Source organism: Mytilus trossulus, chromosome 4 (assembly GCF_036588685.1).
Source record: "Mytilus trossulus isolate FHL-02 chromosome 4, PNRI_Mtr1.1.1.hap1, whole genome shotgun sequence".
In the NCBI taxonomy this organism is placed as follows: domain Eukaryota; kingdom Metazoa; phylum Mollusca; class Bivalvia; order Mytilida; family Mytilidae; genus Mytilus; species Mytilus trossulus.
Window position 1 is genome coordinate 34613011 of NC_086376.1, and position 23124 is coordinate 34636134.

Genomic DNA, 23124 nt, shown 5'->3' on the forward strand with positions numbered 1-23124 from the left:
AATAGACGTCGATTAGATGGGCATAAATTTGGTCTTCCATTTGATGAAATTTTATTGTTGACATCTAATATGGACGTTGATTTGAGGAACAGTTATGATTAGAAACCATACGTTGATCTGAGTCTAACTAGCCATATATACAATGTTCTTGACATTTTTATAGAAACTACAAATAAGAGCATGCTGAAATTGTAGGCTCTCTGTTTTATAAAAATTAAATAATGAGATAAATGTTCCAATCAGCCAACGCTGCACAAGAAACCATATAAGGTAGAAGTTAGCTACTAACTATAAGTCCCTAACGGAAAATTAATAATTACTGTTAACCTTAATATATAAACATGCAGAGGAACAGAGAATAACTATACTATAACAGAGACATATATATATACATATGTATATATGTCTCTGACTATACCATGCATTTTAACTGAGATCACCCCTTGTTTTTGGTGGGGTTCGTGTTGTTTATTCTTTAGTTTTCTATGTTGTGTCATGTGTACTATTGTTTTTCTGTTTGTCTTTTTCATTTTTAGCCATGGCGTTGTCAGTTTGTTTTAGATTTACGAGTTTGACTGTCCCTTTGGTGTCTTTCGTCCCTCTTTTAAAACTGATTGCATTCCATAATGTTAACTCCAAAGGCATAAAAAGAAAATTCAGAATATTAATGGAAAAATGAGATGTTTATTTTTTTAAATAATATATTAAAGGCACATGCATTTATTTGTGAAAACTCTGGTTAGTATTTGATACATTACATTAGTTTTTCATAATTGCCAACACTTAAAATATACTTAATGAACTATTAATAGAGATGTCTCGTCCGTGTAACCGTATCACATTTAAACCCTTGGTAATGCTGCAAAACAAACAGTACAACTAAATTTCTATTCAGCAACTATCATGGCAGACGAGACAAAATACATATATTGTAAATTCAGAAATCATTGCAAGGTTTTTGTTATGACTTAAAATATGGCTGGGTGGTTTAACAATATGAACTAGCATGCTGATAACCTATGCATATACCTGAAGATAAGTAATCTTAAAATTGCAATGATAAATCTTGCATTTTACCCATGAAAATCATCATAAAAAGTCCACACAATAACTTCTTAGTTTACTGTATATAAAACATTATTCATCTAATTGTATAAATCTTAAATTAACATCCAAATCTTAAATTAAGATCTAAATCTTAAATTAACATATAAATCTTAAATCAACATCTTAAATTAACATCTAAATGATTGGAATTATTATTTATTTTTAAATTTTCTAGATACATGTACTTGAAAAACTATACAATACTTTTCTACCAAATTATATATTTATGTAACTATCTGTTTTGAACAGGATTAATACAAATGACTAATGATTTAAAAACAAAAAAAAACAATAAAAATATATGTATAAAGTATTGCAAACCACAACCTTTATAGTAAAAAAAGAATTATCTCCCTCACTTTGAACAGTAAATTCTGTATACAATACATATTGCTTCAGTCCTGCAATTTTAATTACTTCATCACAGCTATATTTCAATTTCTTTAAATGCGTTGTATTAAAATTAAGAATGGAAAAGGTGAATGTGTCAAAGAGAACATCCTGACCAAAAAGCAGAAAACAGACCAAGGTTACCAATGGGTCTTAGATACAGCAAAAAATCCTGCACCTAGAGGCATAGAAGTATGTTAGAAATAAATAACCTTTAATCACCTCTAGATCTGGTCCGAGACCACAATTAATTTGTAGTGCATTTCTTTTAGAACATAAATGAAAATTAAAAAATCCCACCTGCGCTTTCTCAATGAATTTTTTAACGTGTTGTACTACTTTTGGGACAAATTATATCAAAATTATAGAAAACTTCATCGTCTCTAACTCAAAATATGGACAATTTTGTGTTTAGGGTGTCTTGAAATCTTTTGACAGCTTCCAAAGTACTAATTTTTAACCTTTTTCAGCTGGACCAAATCACTTCTTTCCTGTAAAATTCTGGACCCAAATTTTTTTACAGTGTAATTTCACCCCCCTACTTACAATTTGAGGCATTAAACATGGAGAAATAAATTTGGAAGGAGTATACAAATTATTGGCAAGTAACCCACTGTTAACACTAGGGACTATATTCGTGAAAAAAGAAAATCAAGGGACAACAATTGTGGTCTCTGACCTCTATTGGTTATTCGTGTCTCTGAGTTACTGTGTCATTGATATGTACCTGACTTCTTCTTTTATCCTAATAAAATTGTTTATGGCGAGATTTCATTTGACTATGGAATCATTCTTTTATGGACATATTGTGAAATCAACCAATTTTGGTGAAACAAAACAAAAAACATTTGTTGTGAAGATTAGAAATTTACAAATGCTGATACAACTGCAAATATCAAATTTTTTATTACCATAAAAGGTTGTCCTGAAACAAACCTCATCACAACTTCAACAGTTAAACTACAAAACATACCATTACAGTAATACATGAATTACAAAAAACTAAATATCTGTTCAAAATGTTTGTCATTGCAGTAATATAGTTTTATTTCCAATGAAACTGAATATTAAACTGTACAAAATGGTACTTTATTTTAAAAATCAAATCCATGCTTTCACAAAAAAGCTGCTTGAAAGTACTTCCAGCAAATCACCTGGTATATTAATGGTAATGCAATACTAGTTTTAAAAAGTAGTATTCAAGCAACATTCTTTAACATTAAAAAATATCCATATAATTCAGTGACATTGAATGAGACAAGACACCTAAAATAATTGTCTAAACCCTCAAACTGATCATGGGTACTACTTTGACTTAAATCAATTTGACTTGTTTGATTTTCATAAAATTTTGTCAAAATATTTACTTTTGACCTGTCAGATGTCAAAAACATAAAAATTTCTAGAAGTTTGAACGGCACTATTTAAAGGAACCTTTTCATTGGATATATAGCAGTTTGACAAAAAACTAATTTCTCATTGAGGAACTTGATTTTTCTTAAGCTGATTTTTAAAGAGTTAACTCCCTTAGGTGTTCTGTATCCCCCACCTCCTCCTTAAGGATGTTGTTGTGTTTTTCAATCTGATTTAGATAAAATTGAAATGATAAGTATAAATAATGACAAAGATGACCAAGTTATGACTATAACAGATTAACAATACATACAAACAATGCCTTTCACTACCTATAGCAGGTTAACAATACATACATTCAAACAATGCCTTTTAGACAAAATATATCAACAAATAAAAGAAAACAACAACAGATATATGTATTTCAATATTCAATTTTAACAACAATTAGGTTATAAATATCACAGATCAATTATTGGTAACAGTTAATAACAAACTAGAATAAACAAATGTCTTTAACTTGAATCACCATATCAAATTTGAATGCCTGCTGAATATTGGTAACATGCTTTTTTTTTTTAGCCCCATCAACTAAATTAGACATAAAAAAAATAACAGGAAGTTTATGCTTCATTACATATCCAATTTAATATATTTCATTATCTTGTTGCTCAATATCCCAGTAAACAAAATGTTTGCTTCATAGACATAAAAAACAGTTCATGATTGTATATTTGCCAAAAAAATCTATCTATGAAATACAGGAAAAAATATTAAAGTCATCTATAATGATATTAAACAAATTCAAAATTTATAACATATTTACAAACATCAATATTTTTTTCTATTGTTGCCTAGTCTTTCAAATCCTCTTTGGTTACACCTTTGGCTGCTAACTCATCTAACACTCGGTCTAGATACTCAGGATCTGGATAGCCAAACCTGAAAACAAACAAATCTTTTGAATAAATGATATCCTATGAATTTTTCCTTCTCAAGCAAGGATTTTATAAATGCACTTACATATAAAATGGAAATTTGTATGTATTTTAAGCAAAAAATGTATGCTTTACTCAAATCTATCACAACCCACTTTCTGTTATTTTTGCATGCCTTAGCAGCTATAATTTTATCAAAATTCATAAGTTTTTTGAATCAATGTAACACATACAAATTATTTGCAAAGAATTACTACAAGATAACAAATATTGGGCCAGGTGATCTACAAATGACCAAATGTACTAAAATTTCAAGGCAATTTTCAAATTTCAAAATGCAAATCTGCAGTCAATATTGCCAAAGCACTAGTGTATCAACTGGTTGTATAAAACTCACGCTTGAGGCCCTCCGCTCATGTTTGTTTTATGATGGACATCATTCCAGGTGACAACATTCTCTTCTCCTGTTGTCCTTGAATGACCTATAGTGAACACCAACTTCCTGTCAAACGCTATCTTTAGTAACTTCATCACCATGGTACCCTTCTCATTGGCAGGTAAATATGCCATACGACTTGTCCCTCTGTACTGCTTTCCTGGGTTTTGATGTTCAGCCTAAAGACAAGTGTTTTTTAGAATTATTTACATAAATTAGTTGAAACTTTGAAGGAAAAAAAACTATGAAACTATATCACATTTTTAACCTAGAAGTGTAAAATATAAATATACTAATTTCTAAAACAAGAATGTGTCCTTAGTATAGGGATGCCTAATGCCGCATTTTCTATGTTCAGTGGACTGTGATAATGGGATAAAATCTCTAAATTGGCATTAAAATTAGAAAAATCATATCATAGAGAATATATGTACAATAAGTTTCAAGTTGATTTGACTTTAACTTCATCAAAAACTACATGGACCCAAAAACTTTAACCTGAAGCAGGACAGACAGACTGACAGACGAACAGACAGACGAACGAACGGATGAATGCACAGACCAGAAAACAATAATGCCCATAAATGGGGCATAAAAATAAAATTAACTGTATCTGGTATCACTGTGGCAAAAAAATGAAAGAAGAAAAGAAAATTCAAATATAAGGAAGGAATTGAAAAAAAATATCAAAATTTGATGCAGGAATGCAGATATTTAATGTGAAATTTCATTTAAGAACCAATTCATTAGAATATAACTTAGAAATATTAATATTTTTACAAGTGTAGATTATTTTTGGTTGTTTTTGAATATTTTCAAATTGGCAATTTAAGGGGAGGTAACTCTAAAAGAGTGCATTTTATAAAGGACTCTACATGAAATTTTCCTATTTTGTCTTTTAGCCGGAAAAAACGTACGGTGACCCTATCTTTTCTTTTGATATTCTCAAAGCATTGTCTGAAAGCAATCTTTACCTAATTTATTTTACAATTCTATCATTTTGTTTAGTTTTTATTCACGAAATGTTGTTTTTTCCTGTATAATCCATACAATATTTGTCATTTTGTCACAACTTGTAGCTTGAGAAAATGTGCGGTGACCTATCATTTTTATAATATTTTTGATCATGTAACAATAGATACTACATTTTGACAAAGTCTGAACAAATTCTATCATTTTTACTTTAGACTCCCATACCACCTTAAATATAGATTCTACCACTGCATCGAGTGTGATAAGATATTTATCCACTTGAGACAGTTAAATTTTCAAATTCAAAATGTGAGGCTTGCCGAGCCTTTTAAATATTTAAAATATAACATTGAGAGTGGATAAATATAGAATTACATGAGATTTTGTGGTGGAATCTGATTCTCTAATGAATTTTCTAACAAAATGTGCAGGAAAACTTATTCCTTCTTTTCGAATGATCTGCAAAAAGATATGTTCTTTTTATGTGACGTCATCAGACATGGTCACCTTTTTTCATGCCTTCACAATACGAAATTTAGAGGAAAGAAAGAAAATTCCACGTCATTATCAAATTTTAACCAATGAAGAACTGATCATGAGATCAAATGAACCACATGTTGATAATTTTTTATTTCATACAATGGGTGCAAAAAGGAATAGATGAACAAAGAATTAAAGAAAAGAGTGTACATCATTCTAGGCAATACATGGGGAATGTGTCCATGAGACACAGATGATGCCCCTACTTTCATTTAATGTTCTAAAAAGACATAACTCAAGAACGGAAACGTAAAGTTAAAAGGATGGAAATGAAAAATTCAGCAATTTTTCAAGTCGTTAAGGAGCAAAACTTTTAGCAGTAAAAGAGATGCCATCTAAATTCAAACTTAATGTGTGTTTTGTGGTAATATTAAAGTATGGTGTATAAGTTTCATAAAATTTGGTTGAAAAAAATTATACTTAGAGAATATATAGAAACCATTTTTTGGAAGTAAAGACAGACAGTATTTCATTTTCCTTTTTAAGATTACCAAATAGTCACTTTTCTTGTTCTTTTCAAGTAATTTCCAAATGAAAATTCTTCTATTTCATGATCCAAAATATATGCACTTACAGTTTGTTTGCCACTGTAGAAGTTATAAGTTATCATATAACAGCCTTGTTTTTTATGTCCTGGTAAATGTGTATGTGGCCTATGTTCAACTTTCATTGTTCCAGCTGGCTGGGTTCCTATGACAATACCATACACCATTCCACATGTTGGACAAACTGGTCTATGTCTGAAACACTCATCTATACACTCTTTACAAAACACATGTTTACATTTGTGCAACGTTTTCTTGGTATCATTTTGTATCTCCTCCAAACAGATTGCACAATCATCAGGTTCAGATTTCTCCTCTGGTTTATCTCCCTTGTTTTCAGATTCTTTCACCATGTTTTTGTCATCTGAAGGCATCTCCTCTTTCAACGGTGTATCACATGTTTTTTTACATCCAACCATTTTCAAATAACTTTTATCAACTTTTTCATGGATGTGTTTTAAACAACTGCTGTCTTTAACATTTTGTTCTAACACTTGTTGGATTTTCTGAAATGCACTTGTGCCTTTATTTACAATAAGATGGATTTGTTTGAGCCTACATTCTGGTGTTTTATTGATTGTAAATGTATCAACTGCATGTAGGAACACATTAACACCTTCTTCAAATGATGTGCCTCTATTACCTAAAACGAAACATATATATATTTATAAAAATACATTTACTAACAAGAGTGTACAAGTAAAATGTCTTTGCTGATTAATTTATGATAACAAAATACTATGGTGAAAGCCTAATATTATGTTTTCAAATAACTATTTTTTAATGAAGAACCATTAAAAATTAGGTCAAGGTCCATGTCTGATGGTAATATGCACTTTTCACTTATTTAATAAACCAAAAGTTTACCTCCTACTCAAAAATTACTAAAATCACTTACCTAAGCTTTTAAACTGATGGCTGATCATTGAACCATGAAAAAGGTCAAGGTCAAGTGACCTTTGTCTGAGAGACATGCACACCTTATAATGTTAGATCACATACATGTAGATGACCAAGTACATTTGTAATGAGAATTTTCAAAAGAGTTACCATGGTTAGCCAACTCGCCTAATTTTTTTTATCACCAACCTTGATAATTTTCAAATACTTTTGCAAAATGAATGATTGCATTAATTTTCTTTGAACAAAATACCAATATACGTGTAAACAATCTCTTCTGAAAAGACAATTAACATCAGATTTTAATTAAATTGTAAGGAGTTTCTTAACAAAGAGAGGTCAAGGTCACATGAAACTTGTCAGACAGCATGTTTACCTTGCAATAGTCCAATAAACCAATTACTACAGTATTTGGGGAAACTAACTTAAAACTTAATCATGAAAAGAGGTCAAGGTCAAGTGTTTCTAGACAGATGCACCTTACAACACTTCAATAAACACTATATTACTTCTAAAATATCTAAACGTCTTTATGTTATAAATTTACACCATTGCCAACATTCTACTGTCACCACATTAGCTTCAAAATTCTTCACTTTGCATGTGTCTTGGAACATGGAGACAACAGATTTATATTTTGTCCATTTTTCTTTATTTCATCCTGAAACGTACCTGTTTTTAGAAATGATACTGCAAGAAACTCTGTGTCTTTTGTGTTGGCAACCTCTTGAAATATCTTTAAATAACAGCCATACAACTTATTCTGGAACTTCTTACTTTCCTCTGTTGTTCCCTGCTGTTGATATTGTGGTGTAAAGACTACAAAATATTTTTGTAGGTAAATATCTGTATCTGCCTCAAACATTGCAACAGTTCCGACTGTTGGCTTTGGTAATTGCAATTTCAGCTGGTCCAAATTTGCTTTAACATTTTCCCTATCTCTTAAGGACTGTACAACTTTGCTCTTTTTACAATAATCTATATCCTGACCGACTGCTATTGATTCCATAATCTGTTTTCCAAAGTCACCTTCATATACATATACTTTCAAGTTGGAACCAGTTTCAATTTCTATTAAATTTGTCCTGACAGTAACTTTCCATGATGCAGGTAGGTCAGAACTTCTTGGAAGGGTGTAACTGTCAACTGAACTTTGGCTAATAGTCAAATTAGTACTTTTAGTTTGGGAATTTAACTTTTCAGTGGGTTTGCTATGAATGATTTCTTCAGCATTCGTCAAAGATTCATTTTTGTTCAGTTTGTCAATAATAGCTGAATCTCCTCTAAACTGATCCACAGAAGTTTGCAGACTTTCATCAACACTTCTTTGTCGTCTTGTTTCAGAACTTTCAAAGATATCAGAAAAAGCTTTCTGAACCATGAATACCATTTCTGGCTTGTTGTCAACAAAATGGACCTCTTTCAGGGACCAGTGACCAGTTCGGTTAGCACTGACCGTCATCACGCCTACAGCATAAGACTTGGCACATAGTTCTACAGGCATTCCATAAAGACCTATAAATATAACAGTATACTATGAACTTATAGTTATAAGAATGAGTCATGGAATGTGCTAACAAAGCATTTAGAGTCACCTTAAAAATATAAAAATAAGATGTGGTATGATTGCCTATGAGACAACTAACCACCTGAATTCAAATGTTTATGGAGGTAAGCAATTATAATATTCATTATTAAAATTAGAAAATAAAGTTTATTATCTTTAATCCATACAAGTTAAAAACAAGAATGTGTCCAAAGTACACGGATGCCCCACTTGCACTATCCTTTTCCATGTTCCATGGACCGTGAAATTGGGTAATAATCTAATTTGGCATTAAAATAAGAAAGATTATATTATAGGGAACATGTGTACTAAGTTTCAAGTTGATTGGACTTCAATTTTATCAAAAAATACCTTGACCAAAAACTTTAACCTGAAATTCCCACTTTCATTTTCTATGTTCAGTAGACCGTGAAATTGGTGTCAAAAGTCTAATTTGGCTTTAAAATTAGAAAGATCATATCATAAGCAACAAGTGTATTAAGTTTCAAGTTGATTGGACTTCAGCTTCATCAAAAAATACCTTGACCAAAAACTTTAACCTGAAATTCCCACTTTCATTTTCTATGTTCAGTGGACCGTGAAATTGGGGTCAAAAGTCTAATTTGGCTTTAAAATTAGAAAGATCATATCATAAGCAACAAGTGTACTAAGTTTCAAGTTGATTGGACTTCAGCTTCATCAAAAACTACCTTTACCAAAAACTTTAACCTGAACGGACCAATGGACGATCGGACGCACAGACAAACGAAGGAACGAACGGAGCAACAGACCAGAAAACATAATGCCCCTCTACTATCGTTGGTGGGGCATAAAAATACCCGATTTAATATTATACAATTACTGTCTTTTGGTGAGGTAAATATGCGATTTTATTGACTTTTGAAAAAATTGATTTTGAAAAAATTGATATTCACAGAGGCCGACGGCCGAAGTGAATATCAGTTTTTCAAAAGTCAATTAAACCCCATATTTACCAAAACAAAAGACAGTAATTGTTTTATTCCAAATTCCGAGAGAAGAATTGTATTTAATGTCAAACATATACCAAAACAAATTATATATGAAACATTTTACCATAACTTTGCAAGTAAAAGCGTGTGACGTTTAGCGCGGTGAATCACACTTTCTCAGGTGAATATGCCTTTTTTATTCAAAATCCAATTCATATAGAGAAACCTACTAAGATAATACCAATATGGAATAATTTCAAATATTTATCAACACAATAACAATGATTTGCAACAAAACCTGAATCAATTAGCATCAGGATTATTTTCACACTTAAAGTCATATGAAACGAGTGAGTGGTGAAAAATAGTGTTTGTCTAATTCTTGAACCAATGCATGTATATATCATAAACTTAGTCCTCTGTGCACGATTTTATCATTTTTTACGCAAATATATCGTATAATCGTCAATTTTCTTTCTCTCTGTCTGTTATGATTTAACAAATATGGCTGCTCATTAAATGCTGTGTTTTAAAGCCAAAGTTAACCGATTGTCACCTTATAGTAAATAAATAACAATAAACATGGGTATTGAGCACGTGTTTAACATGTACTATCAGATAATTGTTTATTTTAATGACAGATTCATGAGTATTTCGATCACCGGATTTTCACGAGGAGGGTTATGCTCAGGTCACTATGCATACGGAAAATATGTCGGCGAATTGCTTCCTGGAAGCAAGCAATTAAAAATAAGTAAACTTCTTCTAAATGTGGACAAATTAAAGAACTTTCCTCAGAAAAAAGTATATGTACATAAGTTGTATAATGAAAACTATCCATTTAGTTATAAAAAAACATATGCATATATTTTTTTAATTTGAGGTTTCTTATGACTTTAATACTTTAAATTTTAATATAATAATTATATATTTCTTATTGTTCTAAAACAATTTTTTTAATTATTTATGAAATATACTAATTTCGCATCATTTCTTCTGTCATGTCTGAATAACCTAAAAAAATCCATTAAAAGTTGTATATCACCAGTAACTAGGTCTATTTAAGATTTTTAGTTTGCAAATTTACCTTTCTGTACAAACTTTAGTAAAAGACCTTCAATAACGTAATATTCCTGTGATACTTATTTGTATTACCAGTAATAATATATATATATCATAATGGTGATTATGTGGGTTAAAAACAAGTTAATTTTATATCTTTCTGTTTGTAATACATGATGGCTCTAAAATAATGCTTTATAGCTTGCTATTCTGTGTGACCCAACACTCCTTGCTGAAAGTCATACATTGACCTTTCAGTGTTTACACATTGTGATTGTCTTAATTGCACTCATACCACCTTTTCTGATTCATATTTATCTTTAGTTTCATAGTTACCTGCACTGATAGATGGTATTGCTACAGATGTCATGCGATGAGCATTAGCTGTCTGTATACACTGCTCAATGGTTTTCTGTAGAAGGTCACAGCATTCATCAGCCTTGCCTTTAGACCAATGTGGACCAACTCCATGGATTACACGTTTATAAGGAAGGTTTCCAGCATTTGTAACACAACAATGCCCTGTTGGGATATCACCGTAACTTTTAACATAATCGTAACATTCTTTATTAAAGCCTTTTCCTGCAGCGTCGGCTATAACAGCTGCAATTCCTCCTCCATGCATTAAATGGCTGTTGGCTGCATTTACAATACAGTCAACATCAAGGTTAAGAATGCTGCCCATATAAACATGAATAACAAGTCCCTCTTGTGTTTTATATGTTTTATGAGTTGGCTTCCTGGTTTCAAAAGAGTAACTTCTGTTAAACTTATTTGGGTTCCCATTGTTCATATTTTTATCATTGCTGTTATTTTTATCTCTTGTCTGGGACTGAGTAAATCTTCCAGCTCTAGTTGATGTTTTTAAATATTCCGTTTGGATACTTTTCTTTGCACTGGCCATGTCTTCACGTTTCAAACTGACAAGATATACAGGGAATGCAGACTCTGCTTCTTTCCCTTCATTAGTATAAATATACACATCAGGATGGTCTGTCTGCAATTTAACAATAAAATTTGTAACAGAGCTGTTTTGTACTTGTCGATAAGGTACCTCTACCATATCCATTTCCATGTTTGCCTGGAATAAGCTTAGCAGTTCCTGGATATGTTTTTCAACATGAGCTGGTATTTTGTGTCCAGATATCTCTAATAATCCAGCATCATCTATAAAGTTCAACTTAGCATTTCCTGTTATTTCTGAGAGTTTTCTTTTTTCTAAAAACAGCAGTGCCTGATATAAATCCTTTGTTATATTGACTTTCATGATAATTTCTCCATCGGTTGGCTCTGTTGAATCTTCCATTACATCATTTTCACAAAATTCTCGTAGGTAACTTTGACACATTTCAATTTGTGCATATGATCCATAAACTTCCCATTTCCCATCATCCTCAGAGATCATAACCTTTTCTGATATTCTTTCTATTCCTAATTTCAATTGTTCTAACTGGTTTGTTTGTAAGGCAGTTTGAATTACATCTGAACTTATTTCTGCACATAAATTAACTAGGAACTGAAAAATAAAAATAGATATATAAGATATATGCCATTAAAATTTACCCTCATTGATGATTACTACTGCGGTTTCGTTATTATTCGTTGGATACCAGTTTTCTTTAGTTTTGTGGGTACAGGTGAACAACGAAATCAAACATTTAATGAATTACAAACTTTCTATAGGCTTTGTATATATTTAAATCTCAGTTTGGAAGGAGGTTGAAGACTATGCTCATTTCACAAAAATATACTGAAAACCAGTTTAATTCATAAATACTGTTGAATCGACTGTAAAACTACAAAATAGGATGTCATAGTTAAGTTCAATGTCATCATATAACATATGCCTTAAAATGTAAATTAAAATTAATGGTAGAACAGTTATGTTAATAATTCAAAGTTTCCATGTCCATAATATAAGTTAAATACGCTCATATCTGTAGATATGGATATTTTATCAACCTGAAGTATCCAAGTACACCATGGTCTTAGTCTAAATCTGTCGATTTTTAGAGAAATTCGATCACAAAGTTTAAAGTAAAGTAACATGTTTTTCGTTTTTTAAATATCTTTTATTGAAATTTTGGATTTTGACATATTTTTCACGGGATTAACCTTTGGTAGAACCCTACAGGTAGACAAATATAAGAAATTTTCAATCTGAAGACAGAGAAAGTGAAATGGGTCGAATTTGGCAAAGTTGTGAGAGTTACATCATAGACGGTGTGATGTCAACGTGGGTCATTTGCATAGCTAGGTCAGTAGTCCAATTCATTGAAATGTGGCAGATATGTGATGCATTTACTAAAATGATTGCAAATTATCGACATAATAAGATAAAATCGTTAGTGGATTAAGTATCTAATTATACAGACATCATGGATAATCTACAGAATTAAATATTTTATAAGGAACAACCATGGAACTAAGGAAAATGCGTGTAAATTTCCCCGATGTAATGGGTAGCAACGTCCAGGGAGATGGGTTAGCAACACCCAGGAGCTAGGGATTTTGTAATGACGTGCGTTAACCAATCAAAATCCTAGAAATATACTAAGCATGGGATAATTTAACTTATTGCAGAATTATAATCCCTATTACTCATTCCAAATATATCAATTCTTCTTTTTATAGCATTGTAGTCACTAAGATTAATGTTTTTGCAAAATATTTCAATTGCTTAAAATCTTACTCGTCTAGATGGTTGTTTAAACTGTTCCATGTCATCTTTGGTTAAGGTTTTGTTTTTCATTTCCTCCTCATCTGCCTTTCCAGCATCCTGTATTAGTTAACAAAAAATATACATATGTTGTTTCAGATTTTCACAGCTTGGCTTTGTTATTTTCAAGACATCAATTAGTCCAAAAATGTTTATGATCAATCAAATCTTTTATCAAACTGAATAAACTGTTGAAACAATTAAGGAATGACTGTAATATTTTTTCTGTCTATGAAGAAATAACATAAAAAATGTGGTGCACACTGAATAACATGTGTAGCGGGTTATTTAACAGTGTGCACCACATTTTTTTATGTTATTTGGAATAGACTGACAAAATATTACAGTTATTTCTGATAATTAAATTCTAAATTCCATTTTAAACCAGCGTAAAACATGAACAAAATGTTGATGATGTCATGGTCACATGACAAAATTGTGTCTATGATCTGATAAACAAAACGATGTCAGCCAATCAGAAGACGTGTTACATCCAAAATTAAATTATTGATAAATGACTTAATACATGTATGGGTGTTATTCAATTTTGTACTGAAAGTGTTGACTTTAATAAGTAATTAAATTACACAAGATTTACACAGTCATTTCCTAGTTCAAGTTAGGTAGTCTGTTATGTTTTCCTTGAAGTTGATGTAGGTTGCTGGTGTGCTCATTTTTTAAATTTCTGTTTTTTGCAATCTCTCTTTTCCTTGGATTATGTTTTGTGCATCATGTTTTATGTATTTGTATGATTAATACACAATACAGACATTTTTCATTCACTAGTAAAAGAAAGCAAATGTTAAAATATTCTAAATTGTACATTCTGCTGTTCTGCCAATGTAGTTTTACTCCTCCTTTCAAAAATTCCTCTGGAAACTGAAAAACAATGCTTTAAAATCTGTTCCTGTTGGAACAAATATTCTATTCTCTTGATTCCTTAAAGAATAAATAATGTAAAATATTTGCAATGAAATTACCATTTTTTTTATATTTAGAACTAGTCTGATAAGGGATCTTCTATTCCATTGCAGTTCAATTACAAAGAACATATATTTTTCAAATTTTAACAAATGCATATATATATATATATATATATAAAAATTCAAATGTGAACATTTTTTTAGTTGTATTCTTCTACCATTTTTTCATCATGCTCCAGAAAACTTTAAAGGCTGCTTAATTATTTTATATCTTACCTTTTGGTTGTTTAGATCTTCAGCTTCTGTCTTTGGATTAATTTCATACATTATGTTTTCCATGTCATCTTTTAAAGCTGTAATTTCTACAGTGCAAGTGGTCTGATCTTTAAAAGGAATAGTTGTAAAATTTTAATATTATTATTGCTGCAGTTTATAAATGTATTTCTGAAGACAAAGCTGTTCCATTAATTGGATAAAGTCATTCTACAGTGTTTGAGCTTTTGATTTTGACATTTGATAAATTAAAATAATTTTTGGTTTGGTATTTTTCTTGGAGTTTGGTATTTTAGGTATTTTACTTTCTACTATAAAGAAACAACACACCCATGCCCAACAAAAAAGTAAACTGAATGGCCATAATTTTTATTGAATTCATCATCTGATAATTCATGAAAGATTTGTAACTAGCTCACTGTCTTGTCTATAATTGTATCTTGTAAAATTAGAAAATATAATGTAGCTACAGCTTGTTATCAAATTGCCGTGATATAGCCTTTTTGTGATGATGCGGCGTAAAGCAACCAACAATCAATCAATGTTATCAAATCAGAAATGAATTATAAATCTTACAAAAATTATTTTGAAATTATTTAAAGTCCTTCAATGCAATTAAATAAGATGATACATAGATTTCAGATTTCGTCTGTATCAAACCCTAACTGCAGCTCATTCGACATATATTAACAGTAAATGTTGTTCTATTCTGTTTTTATTTGTTCCAATTTTATTGTTAAACTTTTTTAATCCACTGTCTCCATGCCTTAAAAATTCAAATCTGGCTTAAAAGAATACCTACCAAAATGCTGACCTCCAGTTTCTTGTAGTTTAGCAAGTGTAGCTAGGATAGGTTGACACAAATGTTTTCCACCAATACAAATTTTCACATGTCTCAGTATATGTAACCTGTTATTCATTTCAGTCACTGCTCTGTATATGCATGCTGAAAAATCTCCAACATCTTTAGCTAAGGAATCTGAAAATATTATTTAACTATCTAAAATAATAATAATAATATTCGGAATGTTTATTTGTATTTTTGACACAGGGAATATAGCCATTTCCATTCATCAAAATATGATCTATTATGTTTTTATGGGGGGTTTTGGAAATGATTAAGCCTGTCAAAACAATATAAACAAGTGAAACTGCGAGCTACTGCTCACTGATGATACCCCCGCCGCAAGTGGATAATATAAATAGTGTAAAAATATGCAAGTGTTCGGTAAACAGGAAGTTGTCGAGTGATGAATCTGAAAACGCATCACACAGTATAGCTGACTTATATAAATCCTGAAACCAAATTTCAGAAATCCTTATATTGTAGTTCCTGAGAAAAGTGTGACGAAAATTTTCAACTTGGCTTTCATGTGTAAAATCATACAAGTGTTCAGTAAACAGGAAGTTGTCAAGTGATCAATCTGAAAACGCATCACACTGTATAGCTGACTTAGATAAACCCTAAAACCAAATTTCAGAAATCCTTGTATTGTAGTTCCTGAGAAAAATGTGACGAAAAAATAAATAGTGTAAAAATATGCAAGTGTTCGGTAAACAGGAAGTTGTCGAGTGATGAATCTGAAAACGCATCACACATTATAGCTGACTTAGATAAACCCTGAAACCAAATTTCAGAAATCCTTGTATTGTAGTTCCTGAGAAAAATGCGACGAAAAATATTCATGGGACGGACTTACTGACGGACGGACAGACAGAGGTAAAACAGTATACCCCCCCTTTTTTTAAAAGGGGGGTAGTATAACTAGAGGCTCTAAAGAGCCTGTGTCGCTCACCTTGGTATATGTGAATTAAACAAAGAAGCAGACAGTTCATGACAAAATTGTGTTTAGGTAATTGTGATGTGTTTGTACATCTTACTTTGCTGAACATTCTTGCTGCTTACAATTACCTCTATCTATAATGAACTTGTCCGTGTAGTTTCAGTGGAAAATGTTAGTAAAAAATTATAAAGGACAATAACTTCTTAGGGGGTCAATTGACCATTTTGGTCATTTTGACTTATTTTTGAGTCTTAAATTGCTGTACATTATTGCTGTACATTATTGCTGTTTACAGTTTATCTCTATCTATAATAATATTCAAGATAATAACCCAAAACAGAAAAATTTCCTTAAAATTACCAATTTAGGGGAAGCAACCTAACAACAAGTTGTCCGATTCATCTAAAAATTTCAGGGCAGATAGATCACCAGTTTAACAATTTTACTCCATGTCAGATTTGCTCTAAATGCTTTGGTTTTTGAGTTATAAGCCAAAAACTGCATTTTACCCCTATGTTCTATTTTTAGCCGTAGCAGCAATCTTGGTTGGTTTGCCTGGTCACAAAACACAATTTTTAAACTAGTAAGCCTAATAATGATTCTGGCTATGTTTGGTAACTCCTAAAGGGGTCAACTGACCATTTTGGTCCTGTTGACTTATTTGTAAATCTTACTTTGCTGAACATTTTTGCTGTTTACAGTTTATCTCTATCCATAATAATATTCAAGATAATATCCAAAAACAGCAAAATTTCCTTAAAATAACCAATTCAGGGGCAGCAACCCAACAAAGGGTTGTCCCATTCATCTGAAAATTTCAGCGCAAATAGATCTTGACCAGATAAACAATTTTACCCTTGGTCAGATTTGCTCTAAATGCTTTGGATTTTGAGTAATAACCAAAAACTGCATGTAACCTCCATGTTCTATTTTTAGCCGTGGCGGCCATCTTGGTTTCATGCTGGGTCACCAAACACATTTTTTAAACTTAAGACCCAAAAGATGATTGTGGCCAAGTTTAGATTAATTTGGCCCAGTAGTTTCAGAGGAGAAGATTTTTGTAAAAGATTATGGAGATTTACGAAAAATGGTTAAAAATTGAGTGTAAAGGGCAATAACTTCTAAAGGGGTCAACTGAGCATTTTGGTCATGTTGACTTATTTGTAAATCTTACTTTTCTGAACATTATTGCTGTTTACAGTTTATCTCCATCTATAATAATATTCAAGATAATAACCCAAAACAGTAAAAATTCCTTAAAATTACCAATTTAGGGACAGCAACCCAACAATGGGTTGTCTAATTCATCTGAAAATTTCAGGGGAGATAGATTTAGACCTGATGAACAAGTTTACCTCTTGTCAGATTTGCTCTAAATGCTTTGGTTTTTGAGTTATAAGCCAAAAACTGCATTTTACCCCTATGTTCTATTTTTAGCCATGGTGGCCATCTTGGTTGGTTGGCCAAGTCACAAAACACAATTTTTAAACTAGATACATCAATGATAATTGTGGCCAAGTTTGGTTTAATTTGGCCCAGCAGTTTTAGAGGAGAAGATTTTTGTAAAAGTTAACGACGACAGACAACGACAGACGACGACAGACAACGGACGCCAAGTGATGAGAAAAGCTCACTTGGCTGTTTAGGCCAGGTGAGCTAAAAATGTCTTAACTACTTGTTTATGAATCATTGACAGAAGTGTGGACTTGGCCATAGTAAAACAAAGTACTGAAGTACTGAACATCAGATCCCCACAAGTTCTGTTGGATGATAAATAAATGACAGGTAGTATGTTGGTCTCATTGGGGTCTAAGCGTGATGCGGGATTGCCGATTTTTTGTAAGCGTGACACGTGAAAGTCAAATAATTGTCTCATGAAAACAGGAAATGAGGTCTTGCGGGTCCCGGGAAATGACAAAAAAATGAGAATTGCTTACTTACATAGTGTAAGCAGGATACGGGAATCTGACAAAACAGTAAGCGGGATCCGGGATCAGAACCCCCCAATGAGACCCCCTAGTATGATATCTGCTAGACAGACATGTTATGAGTATTCATTGAAGAAATGAATTTAACGCAAGTGATAAGGAATGTTATTTTTCATTCGATAACATCCACATATTTATATAAAACACTTTTGGTTATCAGTCAAAAGTACAAGAGATGTGTGCCAAAATTTCTGCTGCAACACTAGTATAACCTCTAAAGGTCACCCCTGATGTAAACATGATTGTATAGGTACAAGAATGTACAAATGAAGTTCCAGGAACTAATTTCTTCCTTACCTGTTGGTCTAACTGGAATAACAGCACTTTTCATTTTCATTTCCTCTGCCTTGGCTAGTCCTAACATAAAAGCATGTTGTAGGCCTAGGTTTTCTACATATACATGGATAATGGTTGTTTGTGGCAAAAAGCCACCAGGGGTCACAAGTATCTTACTTCCACTTAATATTTCCTCTGCAAAACAAAGGTATGTTACTGTTGATTAATTCTTATTCATTAGATACCAATTTCGTCGATTTTGTTGGTACAAGTGAACCATGAAATTAAATGTTCAACAAAAAAGAAATTTGCTATAAGCTTTGTATACAGACTTTGGCAAAACCATGAAATTAAATATCTATGAATAGGTAATGTTTTCTCAATCAATCTATGAAAATATATGTAATCAAAATGTACCAATCATTTAAGGTCACATTTTAATACCTGTATAACATATTGTAATTAGCAATCATTAAATTTGTGTTACATTTTACGAGTACAAAGAAAGCTAATTATTTGTCAGTCACATCACAGACTGCGGTTTGTATATTTTGTATACTTACTGCCTTCTTCCCAGTCTGTTAAAGAGGACTTTCCAACTGATTTCAGGATGACTTCTTTATCTAAAAATATATGCATTTATATAGAGGGAAGGATGAGGCAAATAAACAAAAGCCAGATGTAAAACATGATTGATAAAATTGCTATGGGGCCCTTTCACAAAATACATTTGGCAGGCTCAACAAAAATCAACTTGATCTGTATCTCACAATTTAATTTATTGTTCTGAATAAAAAATGTACAGATTAATAGTCAGAACAACTGTTCAATGTTTCAACAATTGTATACATGAACCGCTACACACTTCACTTACCAACTGGAGTTGATTTAATCTCATCTTGAGGCCACAGTAATATCAGACAGTCAAATCCTTCAAGTTTAGTGACATCACCCAGACCAGCTGATAATGTTACCCTATTGAGGGCAAGACTTAGTCCTTGTGTTGGTAGATCCTGGAGTAAAGTTGTTGGGTCCTGTTTTAGTGGCTCTGGAGCTTTTGCTGCTGCAACAGCAGAAGGTTGAACTACAGGTTCTTGGTATATTTCAACTAGTCTTGGTTTGTTGTATTTCTCAGCCATCATTCTAAAGATCTGTTATAAGTATAATATTATATATTACTTGTAGCCATCATTCATTAAACAAAAATTCATAATACCTATTAAATTAATAATTTTGTAAATGAACTGTTTGGACAGCAATTGAAACAGATTGATAAAAAAATGAAATTACTGAAGTAACTCGCAACTGCTGACCTGTAATATATTAAAGATACTTCCACATTAGTAGTGAATAAAGTTTATCAATTTACTTAACAAGGAAATATAAACAGGACCTTCAAATGAAACTAGATTAGGTGATCTAGTGATCACAGATACCACTTTGCTTGCAGATTAAACTATTGGTGGTACATTGTACATGCTAAATAAAAAAAAAGCCAATAGACAACAACTAAATAAGACAAAAACCTAGATTGAGACATTATACTGTCAAATATGTATGGAATAACATTGATTTGTTAAAAAAAACACAACACAACACTAACCCCTGATTACTTAAAGCATGCTATAAAAATAATTAACTTCCATTCATACAGTTAATTTTAAAGGGGCACTAGCTACAAGACATATAAAAAAAAAATTATATATATATATTTTGACATATAGAATGTTAACATTGAAAGGGAAACAAAGAAACAAAGGTAAATCATTTGATTGACTGATTCGATCCACAAAAAAATCTTCTTATACAGGTAATAAACAGCTGCGCCATGAGCCCATGATACGCCCTTATCTTGAGTGGAAGTCTTATGCAATAATCGTAAATAGTTTCTGAGAAAGTTTTTAGCAATAACCAGATATTGATTTTGGATGTGAAACCCCCACCCTGTTTTTTTTGGCAAAAAACTAAATATAACTAAAATAAAATTTTGAATCAAAACCAAAAAATATTAAGATCTTTAGATTAGTATAACAAAGTAGTGTATAAAGTTTTAAGCAATAATCATAAATTATTTTAGAGATACGGTGCGACATGTAAAAAATCCCTCACCTGTTTTACAAAATACTCAATGACTCAAAAATAAAATTTTGAATCATCACCAAAAAGTATACAGATCTTAAGCTTAATATAACAAAGAAGTGTGTAAAGTTTTCATAAATCGTTTTTGAGAAACAGCACAACATGTAAAAAAACCCTCCCCCTTTTTTTACAAAATACAAATAACTCTAAAAAGAAATTTTGAATCATCATCAAAAAGTATACAGATCTTAAGATTAATATAACAAAGACATGTGTAAAGTTTTAAGCAATAATCATAAATTGTTTTTGAGATATGGTGCGACATGTTAAAAAAACCTCCCCCTTTTTTACAAAATACTCAATAACTCAAAAATGAATTTTATGTCATCACTAAAAAGTAAACAGATATTGAGATTAATATAACTAAGAAGTGTTTAACAAGTTTTAAGTCATAATCAAGAATCGTTTTTGAGATACAGTGCGACATGAGAAAAAAACACCAAAAAGTATACAGATCATTTGACTATCATAAGAAACAAATATATTAAGTTTCATGAAATTTGGATAAGTTGTTCTCAAGTTACGGTGCACCATGTTTACGCTGTACAGACGGATAGACAGACAGACAGACGGACACCGGACATTTGTATACCTTAAATACATCCTGTAAAAATTTTGATGGGCGTATAAAAACGATGATAAACATTTATTTTTTTCATCTATACTATGAAATTAAATAGACCTAGAATAACCCAACTGCACGAGTTTGCTTAATCTATTTATATCTATATTTATGTTTACATCACTTATATGGTCATCGGATGACTTTAGAGGTCAACTAGATAATTAATTAGATGGTGCACAGTACATATTTTCAGGCCTGTGCCCTGTTAATTGTTTATTTTAGAATTTTAATAGTTTAGGTAAATGTTTTACATTGTTGTAAATCAAATATAAGAATTTGATTAAAATTGATGAACATAAATTTGACAGCTTGTGCCTGCTTAAATATATATATATTTTTAACAATCAATATTAAATATTAATATATTGTTTTTACTTTCAAAGAGGAGTCACTCAATGTGTTTAATTATTGATATCTTGGTAAGTGTGATAACTCACTGTATAGATTCCATCATCCTTGAATACCACAATCCTCACTTCTGTTAATGAGGTATGTCCATATTTCTTTCCAAAATTTTCAACTTCTTTCTTCATCATTGCAGCGACAACATCAGGTGGAAAATCAAGAGCACCTGCACCCAGGACTGGGAATGCAATGCTTCTGAAGAATTTCCTATGAGCATTTAGCAAGCAACCACCAATAAAACTTGTCAAAATCTGAAATGATTTTTTTTTCAGTACAGAAATTTATAAAAAAATAATCAGTATCGAGCATCATTATTTAATGAAAAATTCCTGATATCTGCACAATTTTAAACATTTCTGCTAATTTTATGACATTTTTTGTCTAAAATTGAAGTGGACACACTTGTGTTTAGTCTTAATATTTCAATATGTGTTGTTTTTAATGATAATACATAACATATATAAATGTTGAGAGTGAACACAAATGCAACCATTTTCATTTAAAACAAAAACCATCTGAAAAGTGACATTTGATAGATAGTTAATTATTCAGCTTGAACTTTAGTAGTTTATAATAACCACGTCAGTCCAAATCTTTTACAATAACCATTTAATTAAAATAAAAAAGACACTTGAGTGTATGAAAAATGTCCAAAAAAAGTTTTAGGCTGCAATTAGTCCTCACCAGACTTTCTCCTTTGTAATGATGTTATGGAGGGGTATTTGCTAAAATTCTGCCTAAGACTTGTATTTTTTCGCAAATACCCCTCCATATATATCTGTTTAATTACACCGAATAGATATGGATACACCTTATTGCTAATCCCGGCTTACTTGGCCGCTTGAACTTTTGACGCATACAACAATCACTTTTCCATTGTGGCGTCAGATATTTTGTTTTATGACATCAAAATTTTACAGGAACCTGTGTGATATTCAGTAATGGCGGACAAATAGTGATAAGGTGTATTGAAACTCTCTGTACGTGTATTATGTTTATGCATAATTTTGAGGATAAATAAGTGGTTATTATCAAAGAACCAACAATCAATCAATCATATATCAATCAACATGGGAATTATACATGCACTCAAATGCGCTCCACTTCCTTAATTTAACGTCATATCCGAAAAAAAATGGTGGGAATATGCTCGCGAGGGTAAAAAAGGAATATCCAAAATGGCAAATACCATGGTATTTGAGGCAAATTCACCAGCAGTGGTGAAAAGTAGT

At 31.3% G+C, this 23124-nt stretch overlaps 1 protein-coding gene across 3 annotated transcripts in view; it reads right to left on the reverse strand.

Moving 5' to 3' along the window:
* Positions 1-664: 664 nt before the first annotated feature.
* LOC134715182 (uncharacterized) overlaps positions 665-23124 on the reverse strand; it is a 49027-nt gene continuing 26567 nt past the window's right edge. For all 3 annotated transcript variants that reach the window (XM_063577192.1, XM_063577191.1, XM_063577190.1), the window contains exons 7-18: positions 21925-22143; positions 19598-19874; positions 19287-19346; positions 18745-18918; positions 15478-15654; positions 14679-14785; positions 13453-13539; positions 11097-12276; positions 7854-8696; positions 6311-6924; positions 4186-4403; positions 665-3792 (exon numbers count right to left, since the gene is read on the reverse strand). In XM_063577192.1, coding sequence (XP_063433262.1) covers positions 3705-3792; positions 4186-4403; positions 6311-6924; positions 7854-8696; positions 11097-12276; positions 13453-13539; positions 14679-14785; positions 15478-15654; positions 18745-18918; positions 19287-19346; positions 19598-19874; positions 21925-22143 — 4044 coding nt within the window. In that variant the 3' untranslated portion in view covers positions 665-3704. The remainder of the gene's footprint in view (positions 3793-4185; positions 4404-6310; positions 6925-7853; positions 8697-11096; positions 12277-13452; positions 13540-14678; positions 14786-15477; positions 15655-18744; positions 18919-19286; positions 19347-19597; positions 19875-21924; positions 22144-23124) is intronic.